Raw genomic sequence first — 19,405 nt, 5'->3', positions numbered from 1 at the left:
TGGATGAGTTTACTGTGGTCTACTGGCTATTCTCTCCATCCCACAGGTTTCCATAGTCTCCCTTATTCAAGCTTCTACTTATTTACTTACTCACTTACTTATTATGCATACAGTGTTCTACTTGCATGTATATGGCAGAAGAGGAAATCAGATCTCATTACAGACGTTTGTGAGCTACCACGTGGTTTCTGGGAATTGAACCTCAAGTCCTCTGGAAGAGCAGTCAATGCTCTTAACCTCTGAGCCATCTCTCCAGTCCCTGGTTTTTGTTTTGTTTTGTTTTTTGGAGGGGCAGGGGTTGTTGTTTTTGAGACAGAGTTTGAGACAGCCCCAGCTGTCCTGGACTAGACCAGGCTGGCCTGGAACTGAAGAGATCTGCCTGCCTCTGCCTCCTGAGTGCTGATGTGCACCACCACTGTCTAGCTGGGATATGGTTCATTTAAGACATTATAATGTAGGTATTTCCTCCTTAAAGGAAAGCTGTCCCTTCCTACACAGTGCTGCTGGATACCTATCCCATCCCCAATTTCTTCTATTAACCATATCTCTGGACTTCATATTCATTTGTATAATAAATATCTCCAACTTCCCCAGATCCTACCTCTCCTATGTACACCCCATTACCACAGTGATAGGTGAATATAAACTATGGAGGGTTTACAAGCCATAGCCTCTTGCCAATGGTTTAAAATATTGGTACACTTCATCAACCACACCACTCTGCCCTGCGGATTCTACCTTCATAAGGTACCAGCACAAGGAGGTTCAAATCCCTCCTCATATTTTTATTTACTCTTTCCTTTTAGATTTTATTTTACGTGTATGAGTGCTTGCTTGCATATATGTATGTGCACCATGTACATGCCCAGTGTGTGAAGAGAACAGAAGAGGGCATCAGAGCCCCTGGAACTGAAGTTATGGTCAGCCGTGAGCCACCACGAAGGCGCTGAGAACTGAACCTGGGGCATCTGCAAAAGCAGTTTCTTAACTGCTGAGCCAGATCTCCACCTCCAGGTCCATTTTGCCTTCTTGAGTGCCAGGGGGCACAGGGTGTGTTTTTGTGCTGCTTTTGTGGTCCTCAAGCTTCTGTACCTCCCACCCCCTTCTCTGCCCCATGCTAACCTCCTTGATAAATTATAAATAAGCTACTGACATGATTGGCCCATAGAGACTAAGGATGGTATAATCTCCTAATGAATGCACCCAAGGGGGCAGCCTCTCTAGCCAGTTATCTAGAATTCTGTTTCCACCCTATGGTATACAAGAACCTGGAATAACACCCTGAGGAGAGTACCCTGGAGTTTTTAGCATACAATCTATGGTTCCTCTCCTCACACCTCTGTTTTGGATGGCTGGTGAAACTGCTCAAAGATCCCAGGGACGGCTAGTTCTGCACTGACCGAAAGAGGGTTTGTGAAGACTAGCTAGCTAGACAGGATGCAGCCCCTGTGAGGTTTGGGGAGTGACATCTGTCCCTCAGGAACCCACTCAGCTCCCACTTTTTCGGTGTTCACCCCTCTGCATGAGATTCAGTCCCCAGGCTATAGGAGGCACAGGCAGAAGGAAGCCGGGGAGCTCTTCCAGTACCGCACCTCACACCCCGTATTCTGCAACCCCCGAGATGGGAAGAGGACCCAGGTGTCCTAGGCTTTGGCTCGATGGAGCCTGCCCCTTCAGCCTCTTCCAACAGCTGTCACCAAAGAAACCTCTCCAGCCAGTTACTCCTGCCAGGCCTCAGGTCTGGCTCCAGGGCTCACCCCACCCTCGCCAGCTCCTTCCCTCCCTCTTCCTTCCTCCCCCCCCCCCCCGCCCTCCCCAGAGCTTTACCTACCCAGGACAGCCCCACCCAGCTGTGCTAGTCCATCCCATAATAATTCTCCTCCCTAGCCCCCACCCCTCCCAGAAGAGAGGCGGCCATCCCATAATAGCCACCCACAAGAGACATTCCGCGGTGACCGCCCCCTCCCTGCAGAGCTGCAGGGAGCAGCCATCCCATAATAGCCGGCCGCCTGTTTTACTGGTTACGGCTGTGGAGGGAGGTGGAGAGGAAATGGAGGGGCGGGGGAGGGGAGAGCCAAGGGCCCCCACTTTGTGGACCCGAGGGAGGAAAGGAAGGAGAGTGACTTAAGAATTTGGGGGTCAAAGGTGACATGCAGGTGGGAACCACTGGCTACCACAACCTTGCTGCCAGGCTTTCTCCCCATTACCCAGGAGTTACATTTTCTCCTCCACAGACCGGAGGTGGCTGCTAGACAGGAGATGCCCAGGATGGGCTGAGGTGCCCAGCACGGAGGGGGGAGTGGCTGTTGATGTGTGGGTGAAGTGTGTAGGGACGGATTTCAGGTGCTCCCATTGAGGTCTTGGAGGAAGGCTGACCTTAGAACGGGGAGAGAGTAAGGGGTGAACCGGTGGGGGGGCGTTGGAGAAGAGCTCCTCGGGCCCTCCCAATTCTGCACCACCATCCCATAATAATCCCCAGCCCCCCTCCCCCTCCCACACACGACATCCCATAATATCTTCTGGAGAAGCAGTCCCCGCAGTAGGTACAAAGAGCTATCCCATAATAAGCTCCCCACCCCCACTCATCACCCCCCAACTTGCCCCCCCCAGTCACATGCAGCCGGTGCCATCCCCCGCTGCTCCCCCCTCTGGCCACCGAAGGCCTTGCCAGCCCATAATACTCTTGCCTCTGGTCGCAGGAGGCCTCCAGCCCATAATACTCCCTTCCACCACCACCCCCCCTTCCCGCCCCGCACCCCTTCCTCCCGCCTCCAGTTGGAGCCGGGCCTCACCAGCCCATAATATTCCCCAGTCTCCTAAGGCTGTTCCAGCCCATAATACTCTCCCTGTCTCCTAAGGCCTCTCCATCCCATAATACTGCCAGACGCCTGACCTGTGGGCCAAACCCCAGCCCGTTCCACACATCGAGGCTGTGTCAGCGCTGCTGGTCTCCCTCTCTGTCCCTCCTCCCTCCCCGGGTCGGAGCTTTCCCTCCAGGGCTGGCGCTGCCCTCAGGGCCACGGGCCCCTCTCCCAGCCCCACCCTGTGCCTGCCTGGCCCTTACTTCCCCTCCAGCCTTCTCCCTGGTCCCTTCTCCACCGTTGATTCTTCATTCTGTCGCTCCTTCTGCCTTTCATGCACTTCTCCACCTCCATATTAGTCCCCAGGATTGGACATCAGCCTCATGGGGAGAGAGTGCCCCCAGAGGGCAATGGGCCAGTTACTGCCCCAAGGCTGCCTGCTTGACCCAGCACCATGGAAACGTGCCCAGCCTGCCTATTGCTAGTTCCCCTGACTCTAGTTCTGCTCAGAAGCAGGGCTCATCTGGACCATGCACCTGGAGTCCTTGCTGTCTTTCAGAAGAGCACGGCCAGGAACCCCAAAACCCTACATAAGACCTTGATGGAAGGAGTTCCCATTTAGGGGTTTCTAAAGTGCCTTTCAAATTTCATTGGCCCTCAATCACTCAATAAGTAGATACTATGAGCCCCATTTCACGGGTAGAAACAGAGGCTCGCAGAGGTTAACTGGTCAAAGTCACATTGCTAAGAAGTGACAGCTGAAAATTACTAGCCAGGTTTGTTTGATTCCAAAGTACTGGAAGCCTTTGGTTTTCTCTAAGCCCAGTAGGAGAGACTTCCCTTTCCAGTGCTTTAAGAGTTCTGGCAGGTGGCATAGGACAACTGTCTTAGCTCCTGCTCTGTCTCTAGGGCCTGCTGAAATAGCAGGAAAGACCGTATGAGGTTTACCTCGCTCCTTCCCCAGGCTTCATGGAACTCCAGTTGGCAACCCTTGCAGAGCTTTTCTGTGAGATAGTATGAGGCCAAAAAGGAAGCAGATCTGCCATCATTTGGGTTGCTCACCTCCCTCCTGATTCTCCTCAACTGTATCTCAAGATTGATGGTTGCTACTACACCCCAAGTCTTCGGGCCATCCACTAGAGGAGACAGACTTGGAGGAACTAAGAATCAAATAACCATCCCCTCTTGCTGAGTTGGTGGGTGTAAGAGTATCGACTGTCAGAAAAATGAGTACATGGCAGACTTGGGGAGATGGTCATGGCCAATTGCAGGAAGTCTAAGCCAGCCACTGTGGGGTGTGCTTGGGGAACGACACACTTGGAGACATGAATGGGCCCTGCAGTGTCTAGCACAGGGTTCCAAGGCAAGTGTAAAGTGAGGGTCAGGGAAGCCACTAAGTGGACTAGGATGGAGAAGGAAGATGGGAGAGCGGTATAGAGATAACAAGGCAGATTCAGTGTGGGCCAGCAGAAGAGCTCAGTGGTTTACATGAGGAGGGAGGGAAGAGGAGGTAAGGAAACCAGGGATGGATGTGTGACTAAACTTCCTGGGGAAATGCAACACACCTCTACTCACCCCAGGTAAGGAGCCCAGGATAGAACAAAGTGTGGATACCACCAAAGTCCAACTTGGTAAGCCGCTGAGTTTTGTTGGGGTTACTTTCAGGAATATGGGTGAGGAGTTACCTAGAGGAGATGCATCACCAAAGGCCACCCCAGCATGGGTGACAGCTCACAGAGCTAGGACCCGGAGCACAGTGCACAGTCCACAGGCAGCTCACCAGGTTGGAGAGAGTCCCTTCAAGGGACTCAGTTGGTCTAAACCTCTCCAGCAGCTCAGGGGATTTCTGCTTCTTTCAGGCAACTGGCCTGGTCTGAGCGTCCCTCGCTCCACTTAGTTCCTCTCAGTTTTGTTTACTAGTGGATCTGGTCAGTTTCAGGGGCTTTCTGAAACTATTTTGTGTTGTTTACTTTCCTGCTTAAGGAGCTTCCCTGTGGGGTCTCAGAGAAAATGGATACACGACAAGATATGATAGAGGTACGGCAAGGCCTTAGGGGTCTGGAGGGGAAAGCAGCTGGAAATTGCACTGGCTGAATGTGATTGTGGAAGGGAATGGCAAGTTCCCTAAGGCTGGAAGTAAGAGTTTAGGAAACAGACTGAGCCATTTCCTGGTTGTTTGGCCTTGAGACCTCAGATTCTCCAGTGTTTCCTCTGTGAAATGGGGCTAATCATATTAATATTCATATCCCAGAAGCCATTATTATTCTAACTAAATAATATTAGGCACCCTATAAAAGTGTGGTGGAGTCTGGCTGTGGTGGCTCACGCCTTTAATCCCAGCACTAGGGAGGCAGAGGCAGGTGGATCTCTGTGAGTTCAAGGCCAGCCTGGAATACAGAACAATTTCAGGACAGCCAGAGCTACAAAGAGAAAACCTGTCTCAAAAAAGAAATGCATAGTGGAACACATCTTAACTCTTCAGAAACGGAGGCAGGAAGATTGAGAGCTCAAAGACAGTCTGGGATAGGTAAGAGAAGAGCCTGTCTCAAAAAAAAAAAAAAAACAAGCCAGGTGTATAGTGGAACACATCTTTAATCCCAGCACTTGGAGACAAAGGCAGGCACTCTGAGTTTGAGGCCAGCCTGGTCACATAGTGAGTATGAGGACAGCCAGGGCTAAGTAGAGAGACCCTGTCTCAAAACAAAACAAAGAAACAATAGAGACATTATAAACATTATATTGAAATCTTGGTGTACAGAAAATTTATTTGTTTGTATATTTATTGAGAGACAGGGTCCTTGCTTCCTTTCTTCCTTCTTTTCTTTTTCTTTTTCAAGACAAGGTTTTTTATGTGTAGCCCTGGCTCTCTTGGAACTCACTCTTAGACCAGGCTGGCCTCAAACACAGAGATCCATCTGCCTCTGCCTCCTGTGTGCTGGGATTAAAGGCATGTGTGGTGGCCAGGCTTGGTCTTTTCTTTATTGTCCAGGTTAACCTTGAATTCTAAACTAAGGTCATAGGTCCTTATAATCTAACCATAGGTCCCAAAGTAGTTCGGGACTATAGGTGTCTGTCACAACACTTCTGCCACCAGAATAATAGTTTATTTTGTGAGGGAGGGAACAGGGATATTTTGTTTCAACCCTTTAATGCTTTTTTTTTTTTTATGCTGGAGGTTGAACCCAAGTCATTATACATTCTTGGCAAAAACTATGCTCAGCCCCCTGTTTGAGACAGGGTCTCACTCAGCTGCCCAGGCTGGCCTTGAACAAAAAAGATCCTCCTGCCTCAACCTCCTGAATGCTAGGATTAAAGGTGTGCACCTCCATCACCTGGCTACAATAGGTCTTTTTATCTAGTCTTGCCTCTGTTCTCATGGTGGTGAAATGGACCAGAACAGTTCTTGGCTCTGACAGCCACAGGTTTCAGGCTGGAGACAACCTGCTTCCCTGACTTCTTCCCACACTCTTCCCTACTGCAGCCTTCACACAGTACTCTCTTCCCTAGACTCTCCCTTCCTGACTTCCCTACAGCTCTGTCCTACAAGCACGTGTATGAGCAAACCTCACCGGGCAACTTTCAGGGCCTCCCCTAAGTCAACTGCCAGTACCTTCCCTACTTACCTTTGTTTTCCATCTTCCATTCTAGTTACTGTTGGCCTGGCTGGGCTGTGGTCCCCATAGTCAAGTTCATCACAAGCTCTGACTGTTCATTCAGTAAGTCTTTATTGAGTATTTCTTTTGTGCCAGGCTCTGTCCTAGATGCCAGTAAATACAGTAATGGACCAGCCAAACAAAAACCTTTGCTCCCCCTGCCAAGGAGCTTACATTCTACCTAGGGAGATGGAGAAAGGCAGATAATACAGGCAAAATTTAGAATAAATAGTAAGTTACATGGCTCCTTAGGTGATACATGCTGTTTTAATCACTTTGGAATCTGCTCAGTACCTGAATATAAAAGTACTCATTTTTTTCCCAATGTGTTTGTTCATTTATTTAGTTTTGTAGTGCTAGAGATCATACCTAGGGACTTACAAATGTTGGCCTCAAATGCAGGTGATTCTCCAGCCTCAGTATCCATGGAGGTGGGGTTATAGGCATGCATACCAGACTCAGACCCCTCAAATTACTTTTGTTTTTCTTTTTTAGGAAGACGGTCTCACTATGTAGCCCTGGCTGCTGGCTGGCCTGACTATGTAGACCTCTCTGGCCTTGAACTCACAGAGCTCTCTGCCTGCCTCTGCCTCCTAAACACTAGAATTAGAGGCAATTAGAGGCACAGGCCCCCACAGTTCAGCTGGGAGCGGTTTTTTGTTTGTTTGTTTGTTTGAGGCAGACCTCAATTTGTCAATGTGTAGCTGAGAACAGCCTAGAACTCCTCAGCTTCCTGCCTCCACTGCTCATTTTCTCTCTCTCTCTCTCTCTCTCTCTCTCTCTCTCTCTCTCTCTCTCTAGGTCTCTGTGTAGCCATGGCTGTCCAGAACTCTCAATGTAGACAAGGCTGGCCTGAAACTCTTGGAGAGCTGCCTTTCTCTGTGGCCCCAGTGCTGGGATTAAAGGGTGTGCCACCAGGACTCCACCCCTTGGGTACTGCAATTGCAAGCATACAACACCAGGCAAGGTTTATGTGATGCTGGGTTTCAAACCCGGGGTTTTGTGCATGCAAGGCAAACACTCTACCTATTGAGCTATATCCATCCTCACCACCAAAACTTCTAAAGACTCTGTCCAGCTGCTTGTGTAGTGCAATGTCCTGAGATTTAGCGGAGGAGGGTTGATGCCATTCATCCTGTCCTGCCAGGGAGAGCACAGACCTTGAATCCCGATGAGCTAGGGACAGATGTTAACAGCAGGCCTTCTATAGAGCAGCTGGTGGTCAGGGGCAGTGGGCATCCAACTTCCTCTACTGGGGCTGAGATACTAGCCTGTCACTGAAGAAGTGAGGTTAGTTCCCTGATTTGGCCACCAGGGGTCACTTTACCCCTGTAAATCACCAACTGAAGCCCTCCTAAAGACACAAAAGGCCCACCAAACCTTAAATGAAATGAAACAGAAGCGCTTGGGAAAGCTCTCTGAAATGGGATACACAGGGACATAGGGCATATAGGACACATACATGACAACAATTCTCAATGTCAGGGTCTAAACATGTCACAGCTCCATCTCTGCAAACCCTCCCAGCAACCCAACCATGGAAGAAAACCATTTTTCTAGCCTCCTGCTTGCTAAATAGACAGGCTCTAACTATCCTCCCTTCTCTTACTTCCTTGGACAGTCTTCTGGTGAACACTGTTCCTTTTCCTTCCCCAGAAATGCTCCACCCTGGCCCTGGCCTGACTCCCAACCCCCACTCCCCACTCCCCACCTCCAGGCTGCTGCCCTGGTAAAGCCCAAGATAATGTTACATTTGACCTACAGTTCCTACCAGTCCTCCAGAAAGTCCTGAGCCTTAGGAACCACAATTAGCATTTAGCTGATCAATGCCCTCATCCCAGAGACATAAAAATAATGTCCTAGAGGAAGTTAGATGTGACTCTAATACTTTAGAGCAAAGTGATCTCAAAGTGATCTTTGAGGAAGTCCTTGAGGTCAAAACTATATTCATAATACTCACATGTCCCTTGTCCTTTTCACACCCACGCTCTCACAGAAGCTTCATGAAATGTGATGACATTACTGCTCTTAGCTAAATGGAGTGTATGCCTCCGTGTTTCCATGTTTCAAAAACATGTTAGCCTTAATTTATAACATGGCAAGCATCACAAGAGAAAAAAGAAGAAGAAACAAAAGCTCTTCAGGCCCTCCAACTTTTGCATAAAGGAACTGGGGACCAAACAGTCTGAGGATGATGCTTGATTGCTAAAATGTTAAGGGTCAGAGAAGGAGAGAGGAATGAGAGGAGAGAAGAGGGGATGTGAAGAGGGGAGAGGGAGGGGAGAGGGGGGATGAAGTGTCTGAGAAGAGGAGAGGGGAGGGAGGGGAAGGGAGGAGGACAGGGGGCATGGAGAGAATGAATGAGAGGAGATAGGCAGAGTGTTTGCTATGTAGGGAGCTTCTCTCTCAAAAAATAAAACTTCCATAAAATATTGGCTGCAGCCTGCGTGGTGCGCATGCTTACAATCCCAGCTTAGGAAGCCCCAAAAACAGGAGGACCTAGCTAGTTGTGGTGTCTTTAATCCAAGATGCAGAGGCAGGCAGATGTCTGTGAATTCTTCTAGGAAGGACAGCCTATGCTACACAAAGAAACCCTGTCTCAAAAACAGCCAAGCTGAGTGGTGTATACCTTTAACCCATCACTCTGGAGATAGGGGCAGGAGGATCTCTGAGTTTGAGGCCAGCCTGGTCTACAGAGCTAGTTCCAGGACAGCCAGGGCTACACAAAGAAACCCTGTCTTGAAAAAGCCAAAGCAAAAAAAAAAAAAAAAAAGAGAGAGAGAGAGAGAGCTCGCTCAAGGCAGCCTCTGCTGTATACCAAGTTCAAGGTCAGCACAGTCTATATAAGGGGGAGGGGGAGATGGAAGGAGAGGGAGGGAAATGAGACACAGAATGGAAAAGGCCCAGAGAGTGGTAGGAGAAAGGATGACTAGAAAAGGGACCAAAAACTAGATTTGAGAGGGATTCAACCCACAGCTCTGCCCTGCCCCAACCACCTCATACTGGGTGTCAAGTCTAAACTACCGCAAGTCACAAAATAGGTCAGTGCATATCAAATAAAGCTTTGTATTATGCCCCCCCCCCCACCTGCGCAGGGAAGCCAAGTGGAAGTGAGGGCTGGTGGCGTGGCGTGGTGTGCGTGGCCCTCAAGTCAGCACAGAAGGCAGCACCAGGAAGGGCTGGGATGGAGTTCGGTGGGAATGTGCCCGCCCAGCAAGCGCAAGCAGAGGGCTCCAAGTCCCACCACCAGCCCTGAGTTTTGCTTTGTTTTTGAAGATGACAGATGAACCTCTGTGTAGTTGATCCACCGAGGTCAGGGAACCTTCAGTTCTCAGACTGACTGATGGCCTAAATGCAGGAGATCCATCCTCTGCTCCATCTACCAGCCCTTAGCCAAGGACATGCTCACCACATGGTTTCCTACATACTTGAGCCGGGATCCTCTGCGTAAAAACCAGAGGCTTACACTGTTACCACCAATGCCCTTTCTTCTACCCTGTTTCCTTCTGCACGCTAGGACTGGAGTTGTTCCAAGTCCAAGTTCCCAGCCCACCTCCCTCAAATGTACACCCTAAGCCTTCGAGGGAGACCCAAGCCTACACTGTGACACTTCATCCTTTCAGAGGGCTGAATCCTGGGGGCGCTGGGTGATGGGTGTTCCCAGATTGGCCGGCTGGAGTAGCCCCTGACTGGTGGCATCCTGCCCAGTGTTTTGGGTGGTTTCTGAGGGTGGCTCGGTGAGCACCCCTCTAGCCCCATTGGTAGCCAAAGGCCTGGTGTGGAGCGCGGTGCCCAGGTTGCGCAGGGTGTTTCGGAAACCCTCGGCACTGAAGTAGTACACCAGCGGATCCAGCACGCAGTTGGCGCTGGCCAGCAGCACCATGACCATCAGCACACCGCGCACCTGATCGCGGGCCTGAAGGCTGGATTCCACCAGGTGGGCTCGCAGCAACCCGTACACTGCCAGCGTGGCGTTGTAGGGCACAAAGCACAGCAGGAAGATGATGAGGTTGATCAGCAGGAGGCGCACAGTCTTCTGTCGTCGCTGGCTCTGAGTGGCGTCCGGCCTCGCCAGTGTCCAGAAGACCCGGCCCGACGAATAGACGACAGTCGCCAAGGGCAGCAGAAAGCCCAGTGTCTGGGCCAGCAGCAGGAGCGGCAGCAGCCCGGCCTTCCACAGCTCATCGCTGAAGCTCTCGAAGCACAGGCTCACGGTGATGTTCTTGTACCTGCAGATGGACGGGCTGTGCACGTGGGCGACGGGCACGGCGAACAGCAGGATGAGCACCCACACGCCCAGGCAGAGCCGCCGCGCCACGAGGGGCCGCCGCAGGTGGCGCAGCCGCAGCGGGTGCACGATGGCCGCGTAGCGGTCCACGTTGATGAGCATCAGAAAGATACAGCTGCCGTACATGTTCATCTGGAAGATGGCGCCAGACGTTTGGCACAGGAAGTCCGAGAAGGGCCAGTGGTGCCGGGCGTAGTAGGAGAGGCGCAGGGGCAGTGACAGGGTGAAGAGCAGGTCGCTGGCTGCCAGGTTGCACATGTACACACTCACTACCGAGTTTATGCGCAGCACACGCAGGAAGACCCAGAGGGCCAGAGCGTTGAGGGGGAGACCAGTCGCCAACACCAGGCTGTAGACCACCATATGCAAACGATGTGTACCCTGGTAGTCAGGGCACCGGGGCACAGAGCTGTTGGTAGAAGAGGCGTTGGCTGAAGAATTGGCAAACATCGTGTCCAAGTGGGAAGAGAAACTAGGCTGAGGCATCATGGGGCATACTAAGGTCCGAGCATGGCTGTCACCTCCAGGGTGGTAGCCTGGTGGCTCTACAGAGTCTGTCCCAAAGCAAGCAGAGGCAAGACATGGGAGCGTGGTCTATGGCCGCAGGGGCAGATAGATGATCGGCCAAGGCTGGAAGCCTTCGGTGTCACAACTCCAGCAGTGCAGACCTGGAATCAGAACGCAAGCCAAGAATAAAGTCACTAGAGACAGAACCATAGTCTAAATGCTCAGCTAACCTGACTGGCCTCCTGAGTCCTTTCCCAGCCTCAAAGCTCTTCCCCCCATCTTGTCCCATCTTTCTGCCCAGGTCCTGCAGCCGTGGATTCCAGACAAGGTATGCATGAGTTCTGGCTTTGTCCCTTGCCTCACCTTGTGACCTCAGAGAAATCAGTTTCTTTGAGTTTCATTTTCCTTATCTGGTTGCATATGAAGATGCTGTTTGGACATTAAGTAAGACTAAAATGCTTCAAGTGCTGATCTTAGAAGCCGCCTTCCCTCCTTCCCTTAAATGCTTACTGGATCCTCGGAAGGTTCCTGGCTGTTCCAGCAATGAGCAAAAGCAAAGGCCTGGCCTACCCATGGACTTCACATTCCATTAGAGGAAGACTAACAACAAACCACAACAGGGCTGAGAGAAGGGCTATGGCCACGTTCTCTGGGCCAGCGGCCAGGTTGGTGCCCTGTTATCTGAGGAATAAAGTTCAGTCTCTCAAGCCCAGTACAAAATCCCAGGCCTGTTTATCAGTCACCTTTCCCCCTGTGGGCTGGGTTTGGTCAGAGGGACCTGCTGGACTCAGCTTGACTCACCTAACCCTCCATACCCTCATCTATAAAATGGGAATAAGAATGTACCATGTACTCCAGGGCAGTTGCCGTCTGCCTGGGCCAGAGGCACATTAAGACTTGAGCATTCCCATTAGGAAAGTGGGGGAAGGACCGGAGGCAGTGGTTCTCAACCTTCCTCATGCTTGGACCCTTTTATGCAGTTCCCCATGCTGCAGTGACCCCAGCCCCACCCCCCAACCATAAAAGTTATTTCGTTGCTACTTCACATCGAAAAATAATTGCTACTGTTATGAATCATAATGTAAATATCTGGAATGCAGGACATGATATGCTATCCTCAAAGAGGTCACAACCCACGGGTTGAGAGCTGCTGTCCCAAGGGGCTGAGCTTCCCAAGGTGTTTCCTGTGTGAGCCCTCTCTACTAAACCATAGTACACTTCTTACAAGGGAACCAATTGGTGTATCCAAGGACAGCCAAGTAGATAATGGACAAGGTAGGGTCTTAGGACCCCACCCCCTTCATGTGCAAGAGGCCACAGGAGCCATCTTCCTGTCCCTGCTTCATACACAGTGTGTGTGTGTGTGTGTGTGTGTGTGTGTGTGTGTGTGTGTGTTGTATCAGAATAAACATAACTTAATCCTTGACTTTTTTTTGAGATAGAGTCTGGCATCAAACTTGCTGTGTAGCTGAGAATGGTCTTGAACTTCTGAGCCTCTTGCCCCAACCTCCCAAGTGCTAGGATTACAGGTGTGCACACCATCCTTAGCTCCATTTTTACTTTTTATATTTTATTTTACTTTTCTCCCTATGACACAGTCTGACTGTGCTGCCCAGGCGGGCTGGCCTGACTTCAGGGCTGAAGAGATCTCTGTCATCTGGGAATGCGGGGCGCTCCCGCTGCGCCCATCTCTAACATAATTTCATTTATTTTAATGTTAAAATGTATTTTTTCTAAATGCTTTTTTTCATTTTGTGTTTATGAGCATTTTTCTTGAATGTATGGATGGGCATCCTGTGTGAGCCCGATGTCTTTGGAGTCTAGAAGAAGGCAGGAGGCTCCTCTGCAAGAGTGGCAAGTCTTTTCACCCTCCAACCTTTTTGTTGTTGTTGTTGTTATGTGTATATGGTTTCTCTGTGTAGCTGTGGCTGTTCTGTGACATGATCTCTCAGTGTAACCCTGTCTGGTCTGGAACTCACAGAGATCTTTCTGCCTCTGCCTCCCAGATGCTGGGATTAAAGGTGCACACCACCTGGCTCTCCAGGTCTTTGTCGATATTGTTTTAATTATGTGTATTTGTGTGTGGTGGGAGTGTGCATATGAGTGCAGTGATTGAGGAGGCCAGAATCAAGCATTTCCTGCAGCTGGAGTTACAGATGGTTTTAAGACACCTGACCTGGATGCTGGGGAAGAAACTTGGGGCCTCTAGAAGAGCAGCAAATACTCTGAGAGTACTTACTTGCTGAGTCATCTCACTGTCCCCTAACATCACTTTAAAGAATATACCTTTGCGCCATTAATATATAATTGTCACCACAAATCATTTCCAGAAACAGAATTTTTTCATTATGCCCAACAGGGATATACTCACGAAGTAATACTGCCTACCTCGCCCCTTCCCCAGTCTCTGGTACCTCCTTTCTACTTTCTGCCTCTGAATTGTCTGTTTTAGATACCTCACGGGAGTGGAACGAAACAGTGTTTGCTAAGTGTCTGGCTTATTTCACTCAGCATCTTGTTTCCATATCTGATCATTCTTCCATCCATGTTTCCACACAGCCATCCATGTCGTAGTGTGTGACAGTTTTTTCAGTGCTGGTAAGGGTTGGAACCCAGGGCCTTACAAACACGAAGAATACCCACAAGTGATAAGTGTACATCTTAGAAGGCTGAGACTGAAGAGAAATTCAAGGCCATTTTCCGCTATATACAAGTTCGGGGACAGAACCATGGTGGTGAATGCCTTTAATCCCAGCACTTGGGAGGCAAAGGCTGTTGGATCTCTGTGAGTTTCAGACCAGCCTGGTCTACAGAGCAAGTTTTAGGACAGTCTCCAAAGCTACACAAAGAAACCCAGTCTTGAAACTGCACCCCTGCAAAAAAAAAAAAAAAAAAAAAAAAAAAAGAAGATCGAGGCCAGCCTTAACTACATGAAACCCTGTCTCAAAAAAACTAATGCTAAGCTTACAGTCTTCTTCTGGTTGCAGACCCAGCCTATGCTGTAGAATGTGTACCCAACGTTTTGCTTATCACTTGTCTGTGAGTGGGCATGGGTTGTTTCTACATTTGACTACTGAATAATGTTGCTGTTGAACATAGGTGTCTAGATAGCACCTCGGGAAAAGGAGTTGTCTTAGATTCTGAGTATTAGCTTCAAAATACTAAATTGGGGTGGAGAAATGGCTCAGTGGTTAAGAGCACTAACTGTTCTTCCAGAGGTCCCGAGTTCAATTCCTAGGACCCACATGGCAGCTCACAACCATCTATAACTGTAATCTCATGGGATCTTATGTCCTTTTCTGGTGTGCAAGTATACATGTAGACAAAACACCCATATATGTAAACTAATATGTGAACTAATTCTTTTCCAAAAGGCTGGTAAGATGGCTCAGTGGATAGAAGCACCTGTGCCCAGGCCTGACCACCTGAGTTGGATTCCAGGGTCCCATAAAGTAGAAAGAACTAACTCCTGAGAGTTGTCCTCTGACCTCTACAGGTGCCAGTGATACATAAGCAAAATAAATGTTATATATTAAAGACACTATTGAAAGAATTGAGTTAGGATTGTGGCTCTACTTAGTGGTAAACTACTTGCCTGTATATTCAAGGACCTGGGTTTGATCTCCAGCATTTCAATAAATGAATTAGGTTATGGTACTAAGTTGTAAGCCAGACTATATCAAATTCATGGGAGCTTTTTTATTTTTTGTTGTTCTCCCTCCAGCAACCAGCATCTCAAGATTTGTAGGAAGCATAATAAAATAGTTAAAAGGGAATAAATACTTCCTCCATAAATACCAATTTCAACAATGAAAACAGCATCTGCCCTCCATATATGCAATATATGTTCATCCAATCTCAAAGAAAACAAATGTTTTTTTTAATATGCATCTAGCCATGGTGGCACATGTGGGAGACAGACGCAGGGTCTCTGTGAGTTGGAGACCAACTTCATCTACATAGCAAGTTCCAGACCAGCCAAGACTGTACAGTTAGGTCAATTTTATTTTTAATGGATCTAAAGTCGGACTTAATCTGTAGTCCCAGAACTTAACAGGCTAAAGCAGGAGCTGGAGAAATGGCTCAGGGATGAAGAGCGCTTGCTGTTCTTGCAGACGATGTGGGTTGCCAGCACCCACATGATGGGATTGCAACTCTAGTTTCAGGGGATCTGATGCCCTCTTCTGAAATCCTTGGATACCAAGCACACACATGGTACACATACATATATGCAAGCAAAACACACACACATGAAATGCACTGACTACATCTAAAGATGTTTTTAAACACTAGATCAGAAGGGATTTGAAGCCAGCTTGGACTACACTGTGTGAGGTTCTGGAGACACGGGGAAGTGGTGGGGGGTGTTGCATCTGATCTGAGCCAGGCTTGGTGACCCTGACAGGAAACACAGACTTGAGGGGCAGAGGCCAGCCTGAGCTACATGCAATCTTGTCTCAATGAAAGGCCAGGTGTGGTGCCTCACACTTGTAATCCCAGCATTTAGGAAGATTGCTAAGAGTTCAGCCTAGGTTAGAGTGAGACTTTGTCTCAAAAACAAAACCAGACAAACAGACTACATCTAGCTGCTTGGGGTACTGAGGCAGGGTTATCACTGAACACAGCAGGATCCCATCTCAGAAAGAAAACAAAACAGAACAAACAAAAACCAGGAGTCTGTCTTGAAAAAAAAAATATGGAAGTATAAGGTCTGGCATGGTAGTTATCACAGATCTCAGGAAGCTGAGGTAGAAGATCCCAAGTTCAAGGTCAGCCTGCGCTTTAGAGGAAGACCCTATAGAAACGAGTTCAAGGCTAGCCTGGTCTACACAGCCAGTTTCAAGATAGCCAGAGTTACACAGAGAGACCTCTAGAACAAACAAACAAAAACCTGGTTTTAAAAGTTTTTGCTGCTTTTCAAGAGAACCTGGGTTCAATTCCCAGCACCTACATGTAGCTCCCAACTGTCTACAACTCCAGTTCCAGGGGATCCAATAACCTCTCTGGTTTCCATGCACACTGCACACACGTGATACACACAGACATGCATGCAGGCAAAACATCCATATACATAAAAATAAATCTTTAATTTTTTCCCCTAAAAAGTAGGCTGGCTGAGGAAGTACAATACATTGGACTTACAGAGGGAAATAGTATAGGTTTATATAACATATAATATATAGGCTTATATAGGGAAATTCATCCCTTTCCCAAAACACAAACAGGGCAAGGGGCTCAGTGTGAGCTGGCATGTGCACTCATACACACACAACACACACACACACACACACAGAAAGAGAAAATGGAATAAAAACAACAGAAATTGATTTACATCGTATCATACGGGTTATAAGCAACCTAGAAATAGATGGCTTCAAGAAAGAAGGGAAGAACACAGGGTCTCAGGTGACCACTGCTCTAAAACTAAGTAGCCGAGGGTGGCCTTGAATTCCTACTCTTCCAGCTTCCACCCCCCAAGTGCTGGGGTTACAGGCATGTAGCACTTGACCCAGTCTCAGAGACAGACAGGTGCTTTAAGATGTAGGGATAACGTGTAGGACTTATGCCTCCAGAAATGTTGGCATCTGGGGGGTTCTGAGATACTAGTATCCCACAGATACTGATGCTGGTACCGAAGGAGATGCAAACACACTGAAAAGGAAAGGACCTCCCCTGCCCCCAGTCTCTCTGCTCCACATACAGCAAGCCGGTGAATTCTGCACATACCTTGTGCTCTCGGGCCTCTGCCTTGGCAGCTGGTGCTTCTTCAACCTGGAATGTCCTTCTTCCCATTGTCGACCTGAGGAACCCAGTCATTTTACATGACGCTGTGCCACCCCCTTTCCGGCTCTGTCTTTCTGTGCAGGGCCGCTGTGGCCTAGCCCCTTCCTTTGTGCGACCTCAGCTGTTCCTATGTATATGATAGCCCCTCTCCTTAGCTCTGAAAAGGAGGGGCCTCACGGGACAGTTCACGTCCTTGTCACCTCAGGAGCTACCCCAGTCACCATATCCTAGCCGGGCTGTGCCTGTAGTCTCTAATCCTCCCCACAGTTATCTGAGGCAGGTGCTTGTCTTAACTGTTGAGGAAAGACAACAAAACACAAGATCTGGTCTCTGAGGAATGAAGGCAGGACCCAAATCTTGGCCGCCCAGCTCCAAAGTCCAAGCTGTCCGTTGTGGCTCCTAACAAGAGTGAATAGGAGGGTTTGTGGATGGGTGCTGCATAGAGAAAGTAGCTGGTCTTTTACTGCCCACATGAAATCTATGCCCATGGGTAACATTTCATTTCCTTATTTGTCCAATTGACAGTCATTTCACTACCCACTTCCTTTTTAACGCTCTTAGCACCCTGGCCACATACACCCATCTCTTCACACATACACACACCGAGATATGCCTCTTAACAACTTTCCCCGAAGTACTTAAGTGCTAGGCAAGAAGTGGTACATTCCTGAGGTCCCAGCTACTCAGGAGGCTGAGACAGGAGGAGCCCAGGAGTGAGGGCCAGCCTAGTCTCAAAGAGAAAAAAGCCATTTATTTAGCTTGCTGCTTTTAAGTGCTTTGAATCCACCCACTGTTTTGTGTATTTATCCTTTCACCCAACTAGACAGTGAAGCCCTAGGGTGAGGATGTGTTCTTAGACACACTCTTTGGCCCTGCACCTAGGTCCCCTGAGTGAATCTCTTTGGCCACTTGGAAGGAAAATGGTTTCCATCCAACAATCAGCTTAGTGCTACTGACATCACCTAACCATGTGCCACACTTCTGCCTGTGTTCTTGACAGACTCACAGGACACCAAGCCGTGCACAGGCCACAGGGACAACACTGGGCTGGCAGCGAGAGCCCTGCTACTCTCACAGGGACCAGAGTTCATGTCTCAGCACCCATGTCAGGTGATCCCCAACCTGCAACTCCAGCTCCGGGGACTCCAACACCTCTGGTCCCCTCAGGCACCTGCATATGCCCACACACAGATAGACACATGCATATACATTATTAAAAAATAATAACGGGGCTGGAGAGATGGCTCAGTGGTTAAGAGCACTGACTGCTTTTCCAGGGGATCAGGGTTCAATTTCCATTACCCGAATGGCAGCTAAAGTTGTCTATAACTGCAGTTTCAGGGGTTCTGACACCCTCACACAGACATACATACAGGCCAAACACCAAACTAAAAATAAATAAGTCACCACAAAATTAATGGGAATTAAAAAAATTCAAAAATTCAGTAACAGCTTGTAAGCAAAACAGCAAGAACTGTCATTTCTAACCAAAATCTTACCATTTTACTTGTAAAATCAATTGACTCCTGACATTAAGAAGATACTAATCACATTCTAGACACAGAGTGCAGGAATGCATTCTTTTCCAATAATTTCAAGTCTGTCTTTCTGTTAAAAACAAGTTACAAAGTTTGAGCAGATCAAAATGCCAAAGATTCTTTGAACTGCTACATAAAGAGTCTCCCAGAAAGGGAAACTGTGACGTCTCATTACCCTATTCCAAAGAGAGGTTCTTGGGTTTCTTTTCAGTGGCTACACAAAGGCCAATCTGCTAAGGTCCCTGCTTGGCCCCTGACCCCATTCCCCTCCTTCCCTGAGCCCTGGCCACTCCTGGCTCAGGAGCTGTATGGGCTCAGTGCCAGACCAGATGGCAAAGATAGGTAAAAACTGCCAAAAAAGGAGGCAAACAGGAAATGGAAAGGGGTGTCATGTGTGGAAGGGTTAGCACAGACCCTCTCCTCACTTCTGCCTTGAAGAAGAGGCCAGGCTGGGGGGAGATGAGGGAAAATGTGTGTGTGTGTGTGTGTGTGTGTGTGTGTGTGTGTGTGTGTGTGTGTGTGTGTAGCAGCTACTTCTGAAAAGAAGGACAGTGGCATTTCATTTCATTTCACCAGCATGGAGGAGGGCCATGGTGGCCTACCCAGCTTGGTAACGTGGACACTCACTGATGTCACATAAGCACGCGGCACACATTTCCATACATAGACACTCAGAGGCATGCATACATTAGCATACAAATCAGTGCCTGTGTTACCCGCTGTTACACTTGCAGAGCCACAGGGGCCAGAGAAGAAAGAGAAGTCCTGTCCCCTGCCTCAGGGAGAATCTTAAACAGATGCACCGAGAGCCAGGTTCCTTCAAAAGCTCATGCT

General features: G+C 48.9%; 1 protein-coding gene across 1 annotated transcript; it reads right to left on the bottom strand.

The window, feature by feature from the left end:
• Positions 1-9,553: 9,553 nt before the first annotated feature.
• Positions 9,554-11,407, bottom strand: Lpar5 (lysophosphatidic acid receptor 5). The gene has a single exon (XM_051173238.1). The coding sequence runs from the start codon at positions 11,229-11,231 to the stop codon at positions 10,074-10,076; it is 1,158 nt and encodes a 385-aa protein (XP_051029195.1). The 5' UTR covers positions 11,232-11,407; the 3' UTR covers positions 9,554-10,073.
• Positions 11,408-19,405: the final 7,998 nt, after the last annotated feature.

This window comes from Phodopus roborovskii, unplaced genomic scaffold (assembly GCF_943737965.1).
Source record: "Phodopus roborovskii unplaced genomic scaffold, PHOROB, whole genome shotgun sequence".
Lineage (NCBI taxonomy): Eukaryota > Metazoa > Chordata > Mammalia > Rodentia > Cricetidae > Phodopus > Phodopus roborovskii.
The sequence above is the reverse complement of the archived record's forward strand: the minus strand, read 5'-3'. Positions and strand labels throughout refer to the sequence as shown.